At 42.1% G+C, this 19,155-nt stretch overlaps 1 protein-coding gene across 1 annotated transcript; it reads left to right on the plus strand.

Annotated features, from left to right (window-relative positions):
• Window positions 1-299: 299 nt before the first annotated feature.
• On the plus strand, window positions 300-11,480 carry LOC120058659 (cysteine/serine-rich nuclear protein 2-like). The gene is made up of 5 exons (XM_039007409.1): window positions 300-946; window positions 5,523-5,695; window positions 5,978-6,240; window positions 6,515-6,802; window positions 10,494-11,480. The coding sequence occupies exons 2-5, from the start codon at window positions 5,536-5,538 to the stop codon at window positions 11,478-11,480; spliced, it is 1,698 nt and encodes a 565-aa protein (XP_038863337.1). The 5' UTR covers window positions 300-946; window positions 5,523-5,535.
• Window positions 11,481-19,155: the final 7,675 nt, after the last annotated feature.

A 19,155-nucleotide genomic window follows, 5' to 3' on the forward strand; every position in this document is an offset into this window, starting at 1 on the left:
CTAGAGAGGAATGTGTGAAATATAAGGCGTATGTTTCTAACTCCAAAACGATGATTTAAAATATAACCGAGTCATTCGTGTAATCTAAAAGTGTTTTATTGTTTATCATTATTACTAGAATAATTATTTGAAACCTTGTTATGCAACGCATGATCGCAAAGAATGGACAAAGGGATCATTAGGACTACACTTCCCAGGATACGTGGTGCATGGTATGTTTGTGATGTCACAATGAGTATATATGGCTACACGCTGGCGTTCTTTATTCTATTGTTACATTGTAACAAACCGGGGCAGAGGCGAGGAAAAGGAGGACGTCAATCGGCTAAAATTCTGTGACATTTCTGTACCAAATAAGGCGAGGGGGGATAACGGCCATTATACTTGAAGAAAAACGACGTTGGGCCGATTGAAACCGCCCTTGAAAAGAAAGAATAAACGAATACAGATGTCAGCGGATGCTCTTCCAATGCAAGCATTTAAAGGTTCAAACCTGGAAGATAAGGCATCCGGCAGTTATCTCCCATTTTTTACAACTTAGCAGAAAAGAATGTCAATAGCCTAATAAATGTTAATTAAACTTGACGTCCTTCTTTCCCACCGTCTGCCCCGGCTATACAGGATTGCTACGTCAAAGTTAAATGGAACATACACTCCTGGAAGCGACCATAAAATACATTTCCTTTATGTAGTCCAATATCTACTTGAAGCCGGTGTAGCCTACAAATGCAGAAATAAGCATTCATACTGAACAAATTAACAACAGTTTTACTTAAAAACAATCGTTAGCCTATCGTTACATCTCGAAAGAAAGATCCTAAAACTGTCAGTAAAAAATATGAAAAAATCTAAATAGGGCGTTACAAGATCCATGAACAATCCTCCGTGAATAAAAGGAACGTTCAGCAGTTGATCGGGAGAAGAGAGGATCTTTTTTCTGCTTAAGGTAAGGAAGGCACTTGGGTTTAACGTTTTATGAGCCTGGGCAGTTTGCCATTGTATGTTAGTGATGGGGGTGAGATGGTATGCTGGAGAGACGGGGTCTTTAGAGGCTCCTATGTCTGACAATTAGATTTAGCTACATTATTTCCTACTGCACCCAGTCTGTCGAGCGTCAGTCCATTTACAAAATATAGATTGCTGTCGTTTTCGGCACTCCGACGTTTTTAAGGTTTATTATCAGCACGTAGTCGACTGTGCGTAGCTTTAGGACGCTCCTACAAATTATATTGCACGCAGTCAGGAATTTTGGAAACAAGGCACAGTCTCACAGTTTCTGTAGTAGTCTACCAAACAATATGCCTATAGGCTAGTCTTCTTTTACTCTTATAATTGTAGAAGATTGAGTCTAGCCTATGCCCATTATGGTCATTCCCGATACTAGAATAGTCTATGGTACTCTAATTTGGTTCAATTTGATTAGGTCATCATCATGAGATGTAATATTTAGTTTTTTCTGATAGCCATTACTGCAACCTGGTGGTTTAATGCCAGGCTAAATGATGAACAGTTGTATTGAACAGCTTTTGTTTTATTAGGCCTACAAGCTCACAGTATGAAAATCAAGGCCTGATATATTGTCCTCTGTATGTAATAGGCTAGCCATTAACTGATGTTGGCTGTCTGGCCACCCTCTTGGTTGTGATTAACCTGCATGGTTGTAATTGTATCAGTCAAATATTTTTGTGATATTTAGGGGGGGGCATTACAACTTTTTGCAATAACCACAGCATGTTTTGTGTAGGAGATTGGTGCTGCCTCCTGTAAGGTAATTCTGTGACAGGTAATACATAACGTGTAATATGCATGTAACAATTTTCCACTGTAAAAGACATGGAGACACATTTACTTGCAATGCAATCTCTACAGTGGGGCAAAAAAGAGAACTTGCACAACTGGTGGCTGACTAAATACTTTTTTGCCCCACTGTATATGTAGTAATGAATAGGCTAGCTTCCACTGAAACTTCAACAGAGAAGCGATTTGTTGCAGTCCCATATTTTCCATAGGGCCATAAAATCAAATTTGAATTCTGACGGTTGGTTTTAATCTCATGGGATGGGATGCTATTTATATGATAGTGAAGATCATTGAAACCATGAAAGGGTCACAAAGATGTATAGAGGGAGTCTGTTCAAATGTCTCAGGATGGCCTTATTTGACCCTCTGCTGTTGCCAGAGCCGCCTCCTGTCCCTGGCATCGAAATCCTGTGCTATTGAAAGGGGCCCGCTATGTTTTATAGGAAAAGATAAAGGGACATAAGGCTGCCTATCTAGAGAACAGCTAGTTTGTCTTTCCGTTCATGTAAACCTCTAACTAGCTGCTTTCCTAGTTGCCATGGTGATTATTTTCCAGACTCAATGATTTGGAAGCAGGATTTTCATGAGAGAGAGAGTGATGGGGGTAAGAATACAGATAAAAGGAGAGTGAGACCACACCAAAAAGCTGATGTCACTCTGTTGTGGTATGAGGAATCGACCCACGGCCCAGAGACGTGCTCCGGGGATTCTTCTTGATCTACTGTAGGCTATTTAGAATGTACTTACAGATCCAGATTTGATTTAATTAACAGATGTTTATAAACATTTACAGTGAGATTTATATCATATTTTGTTATTCAGATAGCCCCATAGGATGTACAGTTGAAGTCGGAAGTTTACATACACCTTAGCCAAATACATTTAAACTCAGTTTTTCACAATTGCTGACATTTAATCCAAGTAAAAATTCCCTGTCTTAGGTCAGTTAGGATCACCACAAGAATGTGAAATGTCAGAATAATAGTAGAGATAATGATTTATTTCAGCTTTTATTTCTTTCATCACATTCCCAGTGGGTCAGAAGTTTACATACACTCAATTAGTATTTGGTAGCACTGCCTTTAAATTGTTTTTCTTGGGCCAAACATTTCAGTTAGCCTTCCACAAGCTTCCCCAATAAGTTGGGTGAATTTTGGCCCATTCCTCCTGACAGAGCTGGTGTAACTGAGTCAGGTTTGTAGGCCTCCTTGCTCGCACACGCTTTTTCAGTTCTGCCCACAAATTTTCTATAGGATTGAGGTCAAGGCTTTGTGATTGCCACTCCAATACCCTGACTTTGTTGTCCTTAAGCCATTTTGCCTCAAACTTGGAAGTATGCTTGGGGTCATTGTTCATTTGGAAGACCCATTTTCATCCAAGCTTTAACTTCCTGAATGATGTCTTGAGATGTTGCTTCAATATATCCGCATCATTTTCCTGCCTCATGATGCCATCTATTTTGTGAAGTGCACCAGTCCCTCCTGCAGCAAAGCACCCCCACAACATGATGCTGCAACCCCCGTGCTTCACGGTTGGGATGGTGTTCTTTGGCTTGCAAGCTTCCCCCTTTTTCCTCCAAACATAACGATGGTCATTATGGCCAAACAGTTCTACTTTAGTTTCATCAGACCAGAGGACATTTCTCCAAAAAGTATGATCTTTGTCCCCATATGCAGTTGTAAACTGTAGTCTGGCTTTTTTATGGTGGTTTTGGAGCAGTGGCTTCTTCTTTGCTGAGCGGCCTTTCAGGTTATGTCGATATAGGACTCGTTTTACTGTGGATATACAGTGGGGAGAACAAGTATTTGATACACTGCCGATTTTGCAGGTTTTCCTACTTACAAAGCATGTAGAGGTCTGTCATTTTTATTATTGGTACACTTCAACTGTGAGAGACGGAATCTAAAACAAAAATCCAGAAAATCACATTGTATGATTTTTAAGTAATTCATTTGCATTTTATTGCATGACATAAGTATTTGATCACCTACCAACCAGTAAGAATTCCGGCTCTCACAGACCTGTTAGTTTTTCTTTAAGAAGCCCTCCTGTTCTCCACTCATTACCTGTATTAACTGCACCTGTTTGAACTCGTTACCTGTATAAAAGACACCTGTCCACACACTCAATCAAACAGACTCCAACCTCTCCACAATGGCCAAGACCAGAGAGCTGTGTAAGGACATCAGGGATAAAATTGTAGACCTGCACAAGGCTGGGATGGGCTACAGGACAATAGGCAAGCAGCTTGGTGAGAAGGCAACAACTGTTGGCGCAATTATTAGAAAATGGAAGACATTCAAGATGACGGTCAATCACCCTCAGTCTGGGGCTCCATGCAAGATCTCACCTCGTGGGGCATCAATGATCATGAGGAAGGTGAGGGATCAGCCCAGAACTACACGGCAGGACCTGGTCAATGACCTGACGAGAGCTGGGACCACAGTCTCAAAGAAAACCATTAGTAACACACTATGCCGTCATGGATTAAAATCTGCTGCAGTGTGTGCAAACCTGGTCAAGAACTACAGGAAACGTATGATCTCTGTAATTGCAAACAAAGGTTTCTGTACCAAATATTAAGTTCTGCTTTTCTGATGTATCAAATACTTATGTCATGCAATAAAATGCAAATGAATTACTTAAAAATCATACAATGTGATTTTCTGGATTTTTGTTTTAGATTCCGTCTCTCACAGTTGAAGTGTACCTATGATAAAAATTACAGACCTCTACATGCTTTGTAAGTAGGAAAACCTGCAAAATCGGCAGTGTATCAAATACTTCTTCTACCCACTGTAGATACTTTCGTACCTGTTTCCTCCAGCATCTTCACAAGGTCCTTTGCTGTTGTTCTGGGATTGATTTGCACCTTTCACACCAAAGTACTCAAGTACCACTGACTCATTTCTAGGAGTCAGAAGGCGTCTCCTTCCTGACCAGTATGACGGCTGAGTGGTCCCATGGTGTTTATACTTGCGTACTATTGTTTGTACAGATGAACGTGGTACCTTCAGGCGTTTGGAAATTGCTCCCAAGGATGAACCAGACTTGTGGAGGTCTACAATATTTTTTCTGAGGTCTTGGCTGATTTCTTTTGATTTTCCCATGATGTCAAGCAAAGAGGCACTGAGTTTGAAGGTAGGCCTTGAAATACATCCACAGGTACAGCTCCAATTGACTCAAATGATGTCAATTAGCCTATCAGAAGCTTCTAAAGCCATGACATCATTTTCTGGAATTTTCCAAGCTGTTTAAAGGCACAGTCAACTTAGTGTATGTAAACTTCTGCCCCACTGGAATTGTGATACAGTGAATTATAAGTGAAATAATCTGTCTGTAAAAATGTTTGGAATAATTACTTGTCATGCACAAAGTGGATTTCCTAACCGACTTGCCAAAACAATAGTTTATTAACAAGAAATTTGTGGAGTGGTTGAAAAACGAGTTTTAATGACTCCAACCTAAGTATGTAAACTTTCGACTTCAACTGTATGTATTATTACTATGCCTACTGTCTAATTCTCAAATGTCTTGGCTTGATGAAAGTCTTATTTGTTATATGCCTCACTGACCTTCGCTATTGTATTCATGAAGTCTTTCCAATGGTTTACCTACGCATGTGCCAGACTGATTCCCTCTCTCTCTCTCTCTCTTTATCTCTTTGGGACGACTGCCAACTGCCTGTCTCTGACCATAAGTTTGTCTGTCTCCACCTTCAGACGCCAAGTTTCCATGGAGGCAGTTTCATCTCTCAGCCTCAAGCGAAGATTCGAGGAGGTGGACAGTGGCTCTCCATACTCTACGCCCAAGGACTCGGACGATGACATCTCCAGCAGTGACAGCGCTGACAGCTGTGATAGCCTCAACCCCCCCTCCAGTACTGCACTCATACGTAAGGGCTAGGCTACCGTAAAACCGGCAGTACTTGTTGGCTAAGTTACTCGCCAAAGACTGATGTATGTAGGCCTACTGACTGCACTAGGCAAATAGTTAGCAAAATGAAAAGTGAATTTCAAGTCCAGCTGAAATAGGCTTGGTGTTAAAGTGTATGGTGGAATATTACTCTATAATAACCCTTATACTATCTGTGGTTATAATCTGTTTATGGAAACTGGTCATCCACCCTTACCCTTTTCTCTTCCCTGTTCTTTTCTCCTCCTCCTTCCCTACCCAGCGACCTCCATCCTAAGACGTCACAAGCCCTCTCCAGGCCGGAAGCGGGTGCGGTTTGATGTGGTGACGGTGTACTACTTCCCCAGACGGCAGGGCTTCACCAGCGTGCCCAGCCAGGGAGGCAGTTCCCTGGGCATGGCTCGCCACCACTGCTCCATCCGCAGCTACACCCTGGGAGAGTTTGCCTGCGAGCAAGAGACCAGTCACCGCCACGCCCTGCGCCAACACCTCCGCCAGGAGAAGCTCAACGCTCGCAAGATGAAGGTGAGGTCAAACATTGATATTTAGTTACATTTTAAAGGACCTCCTTGGGTTTAAATGAGAAATCCCTGTTCAGATTAGAATCATAATTGGGATGCAGGCACATTTAACTTTACAATTGCATAAATCATGTGTTGATATCAATGGAAGATTTGCACTAAAACTTGAGTTATGTGCATGCATCCCCAGTCAGAATTCCACCCTTAGTGAGCTTTGTATGTGTGATTGTTTGTTTTAATGTTCTGTATGTATTCTGTATTCACCCCATCACCCCCAGCTGACACGTAATGGTACGGTGGAGTGTGCCCAGGCTGACCTGCTGACCCTCGACAATGTATCAGACGATGACCTTGACGTGGAGGTGGATGACTGCTTCTTCCTGCAGCCGCTGCCCACCAAGCGGCGCCGCGCTCTCCTCAGGGCTTCTGGTAACGCCCGCATAGATGCCCGGGAGAAGGCTGAGCTACGAACCATCAGGCTGTCCAGGGAGGAGTGTGGCTGTGACTGCCGCTTCTACTGTGACCCCCGCCACTGTGTCTGCAGCCAGGCTGGCATCAAGTGCCAGGTGTGTGTTTGTGCGTGAGATGTATCTGTACAGCACTCAGTACAGATTAGGATTTAATATTTTCCCAGTATTTGACAAATGTTCCATCCCGAAAATACATCACTTTTCTCCTGGGTAACCTGGTATTTTCCTGCTCAAACTGGAAGTGTAATTTTAAAGCATATAAATATGTCTGGATTTGATTAAAGCTTTGATCGGCATAAAAATTCAAGCCTGTTGCTACCTCAGCCTGAGGAGACATATATTAAAGACATTTATGAGCCCAAGCCCAAGCCCAAATGATTGTTCCGTTATCCAATACATAGCCTATGATATACCCTATAGGCTACCGCACATTACGCAAGAGTCAGAAAAACATAATAGCCCATAGATGTAGTGATGCTATCTTAGGTAAATAAATGAAACATGCTCCAGAAGGCTAATCTTTTTGAGTGTGGACTGTATTACTGTACTGTATTATACTGTATTATATGGACTGGAATTACACACTTCCTTCAAACCATGAAGCTGGGAGAGAACATGCCATGCTGGTGCAGGACATGTGGCCTACAAAGTTACAATTGTAGGCTAGCGAATTAGATTTTAATTTGAAAATATAATAGGACATATTTACATTTTTATAATTAATAGGCTGACGCATATATACCTGTCATAATATTTCCCCCAGTTTTGTGCGACGTGCGTGAAGGTGAGCGCAGGTGCGTATTGTGCAAGAGACAGATGCTATAAGTTAGAAGCTTATGCATAACCCATCATTCATTAGCTAAATATAAGGCTAATACGGCCAGAAAGAGGAAGGCTAGGACATTTACTATATATATATATATATATATATACACATGCACTGAGTGTACAAAAGATTAAGATTACCTACCTAATATTGAGTTGCAGCCCCCCTTTTGCTCTCAGAACAGCCTCAATTCATCAGGGCATGGACTCTACAAGGTGTCCAAGTGGTCCTCAGGGATGCTGGCCCATGTTGACTCCAATGCTTCCCACTGTTGTCAAGCTGGCTGGATATCTTTTGGGTGGTGGCCAATTTTTGATACACATGGGAAACTGTTTAGCATGAAAAACCCAGCAGCGTTGCAGTTCTTGACACAAACCGGTACTACCATACCCCATTCAAAGGCACTTACATATTTTGTCTTGCCTATTCACCGTCTGAATGGCACACACACACAATCCATGTCTCAAGACTTCAACATCCTTTTTTAACCTGTCTCCTCCCCTTCATCTACACTGATTGAAGTGGATTTAACAAGTGACATTAATAGGGGATCATAGCTTTAACCTGGATTCAGCTGGTCAGTCAATGTCATGGAAAGACCAGGTGTTCTTAATTTTTTGTACAGTGCATTCGGAAAGTATTCAGACCCCTTGACTTTTTCCACATTTTGTTACGTTATAGCCTTATTCTAAAATTGATGAAATAGTTTTTTCCCTCATCAATAATGACAAAGCAAAAACAGGGCTCTGGCTGGGCCACTCAAGGACATTCAGAGACTTGTCCTGAAGCCACTCCTGCGTTGTCTTGGCTGTGTGCTTAGGGTTGTTGTCCTGTTTGAAGGTCAACCTTCACCCCAGTCTGAGGTCCTAAGCGCTCTGGAGCAGGTTTTCATCAAGGATCTCTCTGTACTTTGCTCCGTTCATCTTTCCCTCGATCCTGACTAGTCTCCCAGTCCCTGCTGCTGAAAACATCACCACCATGCTTCACTGTAGGAATGGTGCCAGGTTTCCTCCAGACGTGACACTTGGCATTCAGGCGAAAGAGTTCAATCTTGGTTTCATCATACCAGAGAATCTTATTTCTTATGGTCTGAGTCCTTTAGCTGCCTTTTGGCAAACTCCAAGTGGGCTGTCATGTGCCTTTTACTGAGGAGTGGCTATACCATAATGGCCTGATTAGTGGCGTTCTGCAGAGATAGGAGAACCTTCCAGAAGGACAACCATATATCTCCACAGAGGAACTTTGGAGCTCTGTCAGAGTGACCATCGGGTTCTTGAGCACCTCCCTGACCAAGGTCCTTCTCCCCCTATTGCTCAGTCTGTACAGGCAGCCAGCTATAGGAAGAGTCTTGGTGGTTCCAAACTAATTCCATTTAAGAATGATGGAGGCCACTGTGTTCTTGGGGAACTTAAATGCTGCAGAAATGTTTTACCAGCCTCCCGGGTGGCGCAGTGGTCTAAGGCACTGCATCGCAGTGTTAGCTGTGCCACCAAAGATTCTGGGTTCGAGTCCAGGCTCTGTCGCAGCTGGCCGCGACGGGTGGCCCATGGGGCGGCCCACAATTGGCCCAGCGTCGTCCAGGTTAGGGAGGGTTTGGCCGGTAGGGATATCATTGTCTCATCGTGCACTAGCGACTCCTGTGGCGGGCCGGGCGCAGTGCACGCTGACCAGGTCGCCAGGTGTACGGTGTTTCCTCCGACACATTGGTACGGCTGGCTTCCGGGTTGGATGGGCATTGTGTCAAGAAGCAGTGCGGCTTGGTTGGGTTGTGTTTCGGAGGACGCATGGCTCTCGACCTTCACCTCTCCCGAGTCCATACGGGAGTTGCAGCGACGAGACAAGACTGTAACTACTACCAATTGGATACCACGAAATTGGGGAGAAAAAAGGGGTAAAAAAAAAATATATGTTTTACCAAATAGGGCTGTCTTCTGTATACCACCCCTACCATGTCACAACACAACTGATTGGCTCAAAGGCATTAATAAGGAAAGCAATTCCACAAATTAACTTTTAAAAAGGCGCACCTGTTAGTTGAAATGCATTCCATGTGACTACCTCATGAAGCTGGTTGAGAGATTGCCTTGATGAAAGCTTTGCACACTCTTGGCAAAGGGTGGCTACTCTGAAGAATGTAAAACATAAAATATATTTTGATTTGTTTAACACTTTTTTGGCTACTACATGACTATACAATGTAGAAAATAGTAACATTTAAGAAAAATCCTTGAATGAGTAGGTGTGTCCAAACTTTTGACTGGTACTGTATATACATATCAATCTTGAACATGATGATCTGTTTTTGGTACAATTTGAATGGAAGTGATGGAGACAGAAAGACTGCGAAAGAGTGCTCGCAACGATATTCGTGTGATAGGCTGTTTTAAAACTCTGCAGCTGCAATTCAAAAATAATAATCTTTACATTAAAAAGATAAGGTGACCCGGATGCTAGATGGAGATGTGCAAATTAGACACACATTCAGTTGTTATATTTCTGTAGCATAGGCTATGCTGCAGCAAATGTAGGCCTACCTCACAATATTGTTTTTACCATGATGAGATCGATGATACATGCATTGTGAACTGCGCTCCAGACTGAGATGCGCTGTCTGTCCCCACCCTGAGCGTTGATGATTGATCATGCAGATAGCAGAGAGAAGGCCGTAGAGAAGCCATATTTAGACATCACATATAATTTAACAGTTCCATTTCACGTCATGCTGTTCATAGAAATAATGTATTATAATTGAACAGTTTCTCACCGTTATTTATCTCGGGAAAAGGGAGTAGGTTTGGGCGGGAAATCTTGGTATGCTGGTTCCTGCTTTTCAACCCTAGTACAGATGGCAGCATTAGTATTAAGATGAACAGGAAATCAATGCCTTACAGACATATAATATTCAGTAAAATACAGTATAACTGCGTATATTCTCTATTTCCACATATGTTCTCTTCCCAGGTGGACAGGATGTCTTTCCCCTGTGGCTGCTCTCGGGATGGCTGTAGGAACTCGGCGGGCCGCATCGAATTCAATCCTCTGCGCGTGCGAACACACTACCTGCACACCATCATGAAGCTGGACCTGGAGAAGAGGAGGCTGCTGGGGCAGAGGTCGGGTGTTGGGGAGCAGTATGAAGAGTCTGACCTGCTCTCCTCCCCCTCCTCCACCAGGCCTCCCTCCCCAGACCTTGACCTGTCAACAGGGGCCCATGGCCTGGAGTTAGAGGCAGAGGAGAGAGCGGTCCAGGTGGTCCTAGAGGCTCAGGACCTCCTGACTGAGCAGGCCTGCCTGGAGCGGGAGAACGAGATCGCCGTGCTCCACCTGCAAAGTGCCGAGGAGCAGGAGAGGATGAGGGAGGAGGAGGAAGAGGAGGAGGCGCAGAGGGGCAGGGGGGGAGCAGGTAGCCTGGGGGAGCAGGCTCTGTGCCTCCTGCCTGGGGCCCTGCAGGGGGAGCTGTCTGGGGAGCCTGGGGTGGGGGTTGGGGTGGAGGGGGTCCCTATCCCTCTCCTCCAGGGCCCATTCCTCACTGGGGCTACCCTGCTCTGCATCACAGAGAACCAGGAGGGAAATTGGGAGGGTGAAGGGGACAACCCCCGTGGTGGCCTCAAAGACCAGGCCTCCTCCCTGCTATACTACCAGTTAGGTCCCATGGAGAATGAGCCGTTTGAGGAGTCTCAGCCTGTGGAGAATGAGGAGGAGTGTGTAGATAAAGAACCAGAGGGAGGAGAGGAGCAAGAGAGGGCAGAGCATAGAGGTATTACCTGCGGGCAGGATGAGGGGGAGTTTTCGCCCCCGGTGGCTCTGTGCTCAGAGAATGGCGTTGGGGCTGAGGAGGCTAAGGAGGTACCATTCAGCCCCCAGCAGAGCTCCTCAGAAGGGCAGTGTCAGGAAGTGATCTGCCTGGCCACAGGAGATATGTACCCACCACTGCCCCCTGAGGTTTAGTACTAGCACCTCTGCAGATGTTTTGCACAATAGCTTTATTTTGAGCTGAATAAAGCCTACACTACATGGATAGACAGTGTAGTTATCAAAAATGAGTATGATGTTACAGGTTAGAATTCATAATAATAACCATCATTACTACGATAATCGATTTGAAAAAAATGAGCAGTTCCATTAAAATAAAGTAAAGGAGAGAAAGTCATCCTGAAAGCACACACAGATCTTTCCCCTGCAGCAGTACTGTTGGTTCAGTTATATGTCAATGAAATGCTCTTATTTTAACGGGGTGGAGATCATGGGACCTGTCCCAAATGGCACCCTTTTCCCTTTTATAGTGCACTATTTTAGACCGGGTCCATAGGGCTCTGTTCAAAAGTAGTGCACTATGTAGGGAATATGGTGCCATTTGGCAGCCATGTTGGCCTTAACGAAAGAAATTACATGTTTGTGTGGGAGGTGTAATTGAGTCATTGAGAACTAAGTTGTCTTGTTTTTAGTTCCCGGCACCACAAAGAGACAATGTGGTGGTGTGATCATTAACATTGGCTCTGGGCCTTTTCATTAAAAAAATGTTTTTAACCTTTATTTAACTAGGCAAGTCAGTTAAGAACAAATTCTTATTTACAATGACGGCCTACCGGGGGAACAGTGGGTTATCTGCCTGGGTCAGGGGCAGACCTTGTCAACTCTGGGATTCGATCCAGCAACCTTTTGCTAGGCTACCTGCCGCCCCTCAAGGGAGCATTTCAGAATCATTCAGTGGATTCGAGTGGCTTGATTAAACAAGGGAAAGGGGGATACCTAGTCAGTTGTACAACTGAAAGGAGGTGGGGTTAAGAAGAATATGTGCCCTTTTCTATACTGTTGACCGATATAATAAACAACAGTTGTGTTAAAAAAAAGTGTGAGTATTTAGTGAGCATTGTAAACGTCACGCTAGTCTGGTACACTTCTAACAGCTGTTCAGCTGTAAGTTTTGAAGCCAAATTAGGGCCACTGGTAGTATCTATTCCCCACCTCCCCCTCTGACTGAGAATAGACCTAACAAACAATCCTGGATATACTTGTTTTTGGTGTACTGTATAAGAGTTTGCAATGGGCAAGGCAGAGCTGAAAGAGCTGCTTGTATGATCTATATGCACTTTGTGGTCAATTAGCATAGGCACAGGGTGATATGGGCCCCTTTCTGCATTGGGGCAAAATGGTAAAACATTTGTTAAAATCAGAAGGTTTGCACCGGCTTCTCTTTCTAAATAGCGTCTCTCCGGGTATACCTATCTTAGACCTCTCACGCAAGCACAGTTTATTTATTAAAAGACAGTTGACCTATAATAGTAACCATTACAATGTTATAATGATATATTACACTTCGTCTTTGTAAAATTGTGATGCTGTTGATATTGAGCGCAAGAAGTCTTTGTGATCTCTGTTTTATGCACGACTGAAAGAAACCTGTCTTTGTTTTTAGTTAGCATGTCAGATCATCGTAGAGGTGGTCAGAGTCCATATGAAGATGGGACAGAATAGACCTCATATAATGAGTCTGTAGGGGCAAAGCTCTACACTGTAAAAACAAATCGAGTTCTTTCAACTAATTATTATTATTAAGTAACTGGTTCCACAGCTGTTTTTGTGTTTACTCTACTCTTTGTTCCAAGTGTTATCTGAACCCCAAAAAATGTAATATACAACAAATTGTATGTTAAAAGCACGCAGCGCTTTTATAATACAATATTTTAAATTTACATATTTGACACAAGTTGAAATACATGATTATATTGTGCATGTTCATTTATACAGTAATTAATATTCAACATGGCCTCAGCTGGGATTGAAAATTACAACCTCTTGGTGTTTTGTTACACCTTGCAATTCAAAGTAAATCTCAGTTTGAATCTAAATGTACACTCAATAAAAACATGTATTTATCATAGTGATTAAGGAGTAGCATTAAAACAGAGTAATATGCCTCACCAGCATAAGACAACTATACAGAAAAAACTAAAATTGCTGAAATAACAATCAAATCAATGGTGAGAGAATAGTCAGATAAACTGATAATTGACATAGATATGGTGGTGTAGCAGGGAGATCGGATTGTCATGAACCAAGAGGTTGTGAGTTCAAATCTCAGGTGAGGACATATTGAATAATTATTTATTTATAAATGAACATGCATAATGTCAAATATGTACATTGAAAACATTGTATGTGAAAAGCACTGTGTGTGTGTAACCAGTTGCACAGACGTTTTTAGTTAACATGCCCAAATAACAATTTATAGTTGAATGAACATATGAGAGTTGAACAAACACATTTTATATTGACAGAATTTTTTGCCCAAGTTTTCTTTAAGTTTGGGCCAACATTTTTTTTTAGTTCAGGTAACACTTGGACCAAAAAAGTTGAGTAAACAAAAAAACGGCTATGGAACCAGTTACAGTTGAAGTCGGAAGTTTACATACACTTAGGTTGGAGTCATTAAAACTCGTTTTTCAACCACTCCACAAATTTTTTGTAAACAAACTATAGTTTTGGCAAGTCGGTTAGGACATCTACTTTGTGCATGACACAAGTAATTTTTCCAACAATTGTTTACAGACAGATTATTTCACTTATAATTCACTGTATCACAGTTCCAGTGGGTCAGAAGTTTACATACACTAAGTTGACTGTGCCTTTAAACAGCTTGGAAAATTCCAGAAAATGATGTCATGGTTTTAGAAGCTTCTGATAGGCTAATTGACATCATTTGAGTCAATTGGATGTATTTCAAGGCCTACCTTCAAACTCAGTGCCTCTTTGCTTAACATCATGGGAAAATCAAAAGAAATCAGCCAAGACCTCAAAAAAAATATTGTAGACCTCCACAATTCTGGTTCGTCCTTGGGAGCCATTTCTAAATGCCTAAAGGTACCACGTTCATCTGTACAAACAATCGTACGCAAGTATAAACACCATGGGACCACGCAGCCGTCATACCGCTCAGGAAGGAGACGTGTTCTGTCTCCTAGAGATGAAGGTACTTTGGTGCGAAAGGTGCAAATCAATCACAGAACAACAGCAATGGACCTTGTGAAGATGCTGGAGGAAACAGGTACGAAAGTATCTATATCCACAGTAAAACGAGTCCTATATCGACATAACCTGAAAGGCCGCTCAGCAAGGAAGAAACCACTGCTCCAAAACCGCCATAAAAAAGCCAGACTACGGTTTGCAACTGCATATGGGGACAAAGATCATACTTTTTGGAGAAATGTCCTCTCGTCTGTTGAAACTAAAGTAGAACTGTTTGGCCATAATGATCATCGTTATGTTTAAAGGAAAAAGGGGGAGGCTTGCAAGCCGAAGAACACCATCCCAACTGTGAAGCACGGGGGTGGCAGCATCATGTTGTGGGGGTGCTTTGCTGCAGGAGGGACTGGTGCACCTCACAATATAGATGGCGTCATGAGGCAGGAAAATTATGTGGATATATTGAAGCAACATCTCAAGACATCAGTCAGGAAGTTAAAGCTTGGTCGCAAATGGGTCTTCCAAATGGACAATGACCCCAAGCATACTTCCAAATTTGAGGCAAAATGGCTTAAGTACAACAAAGTCAAGGTATTGGAGTGGCCATCACAAAGCCCTGACCTCAATCCTATAGAAAACTTGTGGGCAGAACTGAAAAAGCGTGTGCGAGCAAGGAGACCTACAAACCTGACTCAGTTACATCAGCTCTGTCAGGAGGAATGTGCCAAAATTCACCCAACTTATTGGGGAAGCTTGTGGAAGGTCTACCCGAAATGTTTGACCCAAGTTAAACAATTTAAAGGCAATGCTACCAAATACTAATTGAGTGTATGTAAACTTCTGACCCACTGGGAATGTGATGAAAGAAATAAAAGCTGAAATAAATAATTCTCTCTACTATTATTCTGACATTTCACATTCTTAAAATAAACTGGTGATCCTAACTGACCTAAGACAGGGAATTTTTACTAGGATTAAATGTCAGGAATTGTGAAAAACTGAGTTTAAATGTATTTGGCTAAGGTGTATGTACACTTCTTACTTCATCTGTACTTAGTAATAATTAGTTGAAACAACTAGATCTTTTTTTTTACAGAGTAGGATTCTCTATGAAACACAGCTATTTTACATCATAAGATGTCATGTAAAAAATATATTTTAGAGTCAAAAGAAAAGGAAAGCCTGAGGTGTTTGAAGTATTATTACAGAATGATGTAAAGAGGATATGACAAAACCCGAATTATAGAAGTTTTGTTGTGTGTATGTGTGTTTGTTTGAGTGTGTTGGGGGCCTGGGAGTGGGGCATGCATATGAGTAGTCATATTATTTCTTAAAAGGTACTGTTCTTATATGTTTACAATAATTGTAAAAATCTTGCCATTACACAAAATATTACTTTGAGGACTAAGTGTATCTTGATGGACATTGAATCATGGACGTTTCTGATTGAAAGTTTGAAATCCACAGAAAATGCATTTTAATCAACCATTTCTGTGGTGAGGGAAGCATTGCGTTAAGGCGTCTGAGAGAATTATGGAATGACATACTGTACATGTTGTCAGTATATGTAATTGCAATCCTATAACATTCTTTTTATTTTAAATGTATTTTTATGCTGTCTGTTTGTACTGACCTGTGTGTGTGTGTGCCGACACATTATGCACATTGTCTTCATCCTTTCCTGATGTTGTGCTCCTTTAACTGATGATCTATTTTAAAGCTTGTTGCCATCTTGCCCAGTGTATCATGTACACTCTTAGAAAAATAGGTGCTCTCTAGAACCTGAAAGGGTTCTTCAGCTGTCCCATAGGAGAACCCTTTGAATAACCATTTTTGGTTCCATGTAGGGTCCTTTCCACAGAGGGAACCAAAAAGTGTTCTCCTATGGGGACAGCTGAAGATCCCTTTGGAACCCTTTTTTTCTGTACAGTATATGGGCCTAACTAACACAGGATGAGATGCTGTGCATAAGGGGTGTGATATTGTCTTAATAATAGAATCATGCTTAAGAGTTGCACCAAAGCAGTGGTTTCAAACCGGATTCGTTGCTCTCATCATCCACCAATTTCTAGAAAATTTAATTGGAGACTTCAGCTCTGATTCATTCTGATGAGACTTGTAGTGATCTTCTCAATCAAATAGATTTATTTTCCACCATTGCTTACCGTAACACAGTTCCGGCCTTTAAGGAATTGTTGAGTGAAACTGAATAGTTGCCTATTGTTGAGTCTTCATCTTTGGCTTCCTATGAATGGATTTAGGTATGGGACCACTGCACTAAATGAACTCCAACCCACTATAATGATATGATTATTATGTTTGTATGTGTCTGTGTGTGAGAGCAGAGGTACAGTATGTATGACTGAAAAGATTGATTGAGGTTTGGTTGGACTTCATCTCAAAGCTGTGATAATTACTCTTATGCTAACTGTTGCCTAAAGTGGACAAAACATTTTATACAAAAAATGTCAATTAAAAGACACATAAAAAATAAAAAATAAAATATGACTCCTGTTTTTATATTACGAGGTTCTACATTTCTCTGTGACTCTTGATCATTGTGGGGTTAATATCACTCATTGTCTCTCCCAGGTGGCTTTCACTTATGCTGTGAAAAGGACAGAAAGTCATCAACATCTTCAAAAGCCATTCAGGCGGATCATTCACCAGTGACTTCACCCTCTACCTGGATAAGATCTAGGCTGAGGACTGCAGTGGCTGGACAGCACCAAACAGGAGAGGTATGGGACACTGACCCTAATATACACTAATACTTGTAGAAAAGTGAGTTTTATGTCTTGATCTCTCCAGGGCCAAAGTGACACATGAATTTGGATAGCGGCAAGGACGAGCAATTCTATCCAACAATGTGTAGGTTCAAGCGAAGCCATTTTATCACTATACTGACAGAGAAGTTCTATACTGAATTAAAATATAAATGCAACATGCAACAATTTCAAAGATTTTACTGATTTAATAAGGAAATAAGTCAATTAAAATAAATGAGTTAGGCCATAATCTATGGATTTCACATGACTGGGAATACAGGTATGCATCTGTTAGTCACAGACACCTTAAAAAAAGGGCAAGGATAAAAAAAACTGTCAGTATCAGGTGTGACCACCATTTGACTTATGCAGAGTTGATCAGTCTGTTGATTGTGGCCTGTGGACTGTTGTCCAACTCCTCTTTAATGGCTGTGCGGAGTTGCTGGATATTGATGGGAACTGGAACACGCTGTCGTACACGACGATCCAGAGCATCCCAAACATGCTCAATGGGTGACATGTCAGGTGAGTATGCAAGCCATGTATGAACTGGGACATTTTCATCTTCCAGGAATTGTGTACAGATCCTTGCGACATGGGGCCATGCATTATCATGCTGAAACATGAGATGATGGCGGTGGATGAATGACACGACAATGGGCCTCAGGATCTCATCACGGTATCTCATTGCATTCAAATTGCCATGGATAAAATGCAATTGTGTTTGTCGTCCGTAGCTTATAACTGCCCATACCATAACCCCACCGCCACCATGGGGCACTCTGTTCACAACGCTGACATCAGCAAACCACTCACTCCACGACGCCATACACGTGGTCTGCGGTAGTGAGGCCGGTTGGACTTACTGACAAATTCTCTAAAACAATGTAGTATGCGGCTTATAGTAGAGAAGTTAACATTATATTATCTGGCAACAGCTCTGGTGGACATTCATGCAGTCAGGATGCCAATTGCACGCTCCCTGAAAAAACATCTGTGGCATTGTGTTGTGTGACAAAACTGCACATTTTAGAGTGGCCTTTTATTGGCCCCAGCACAAGGTGCACCTGTGTAATTATCATGCTGTTTAATCAGATTCTTGATATGCCACACCTGTCAGGTGCACATTTATCTTGGCAATGGAGAAATGCTCACTAACAGGGATGTAAACCAATTTGTGCACAACATTTGAGCGATATAAGCTTTTTGTACATATGGAACATTTCTGGGATCTTTTATTTCAGCTTATGAAACATGGGACCAACAGTTTACATGTTGTATTTATATATTTGTTCCGTGTAGTATCACCAGGACAAGTCATCATAATGGCCACTAGAGGGAAGGATTGAATCAGTTTTAAAGTGCTGCACCCCAGCTTGTACTGTACTGCAGCCTACTTCTACCATCTACCCATGTCAAAGGCTGTCTATACATTTGTGTTGAACACAGCCCTTTGTTTTGAATGGACAAGCTTATGTCTATTTTAATTCTAACAAAAAGCATAGAGTCTCTAGTCTCGTTTTATTTTGACTCCGTGATAAATCTGCACTGGCAGCAGATTATTCAAAGCCCTACCTTTTTCTCTGTTTATCAGCAGCATGTTCTCTGCTACACTGTGAAGCCACGTCTCTTCCAAAGGTCTCCATTGCAATTTGATGGAGTACCAAAAACACTGGTCATATTGACACGGTCTACTGCAGCAGAGCCTCAAGAGTGATCCCTGTAGTGTATTTACACGTCAGACACAAACTGGGAGAACAACCTTAAGCCACCACCAGACCAAAGCCCTGGCTTAGTTTTTAAAACTTATTTTTTATTGTTAAATTCCAACATACAGGTACTGCACTGATTGTTGTTGAAAAATAAGACACGTAACCTAAAGCAACAAATAC

This window comes from Salvelinus namaycush, chromosome 14, assembly GCF_016432855.1.
Source record: "Salvelinus namaycush isolate Seneca chromosome 14, SaNama_1.0, whole genome shotgun sequence".
NCBI lineage: Eukaryota > Metazoa > Chordata > Actinopteri > Salmoniformes > Salmonidae > Salvelinus > Salvelinus namaycush.

Coding starts and splice junctions, on each gene's coding strand:
- LOC120058659 (XM_039007409.1), top strand. CDS start 5,536: ATGGAGGCAGTTTCATCTCTCAGCCTCAAGCGAAGATTCGAGGAGGTG. Junction 5,696..5,977: donor CTCCAGTACTGCACTCATAC/GTAAGGGCTAGG, acceptor TTCCCTACCCAG/CGACCTCCATCCTAAGACGT. Junction 6,241..6,514: donor TCAACGCTCGCAAGATGAAG/GTGAGGTCAAAC, acceptor CATCACCCCCAG/CTGACACGTAATGGTACGGT.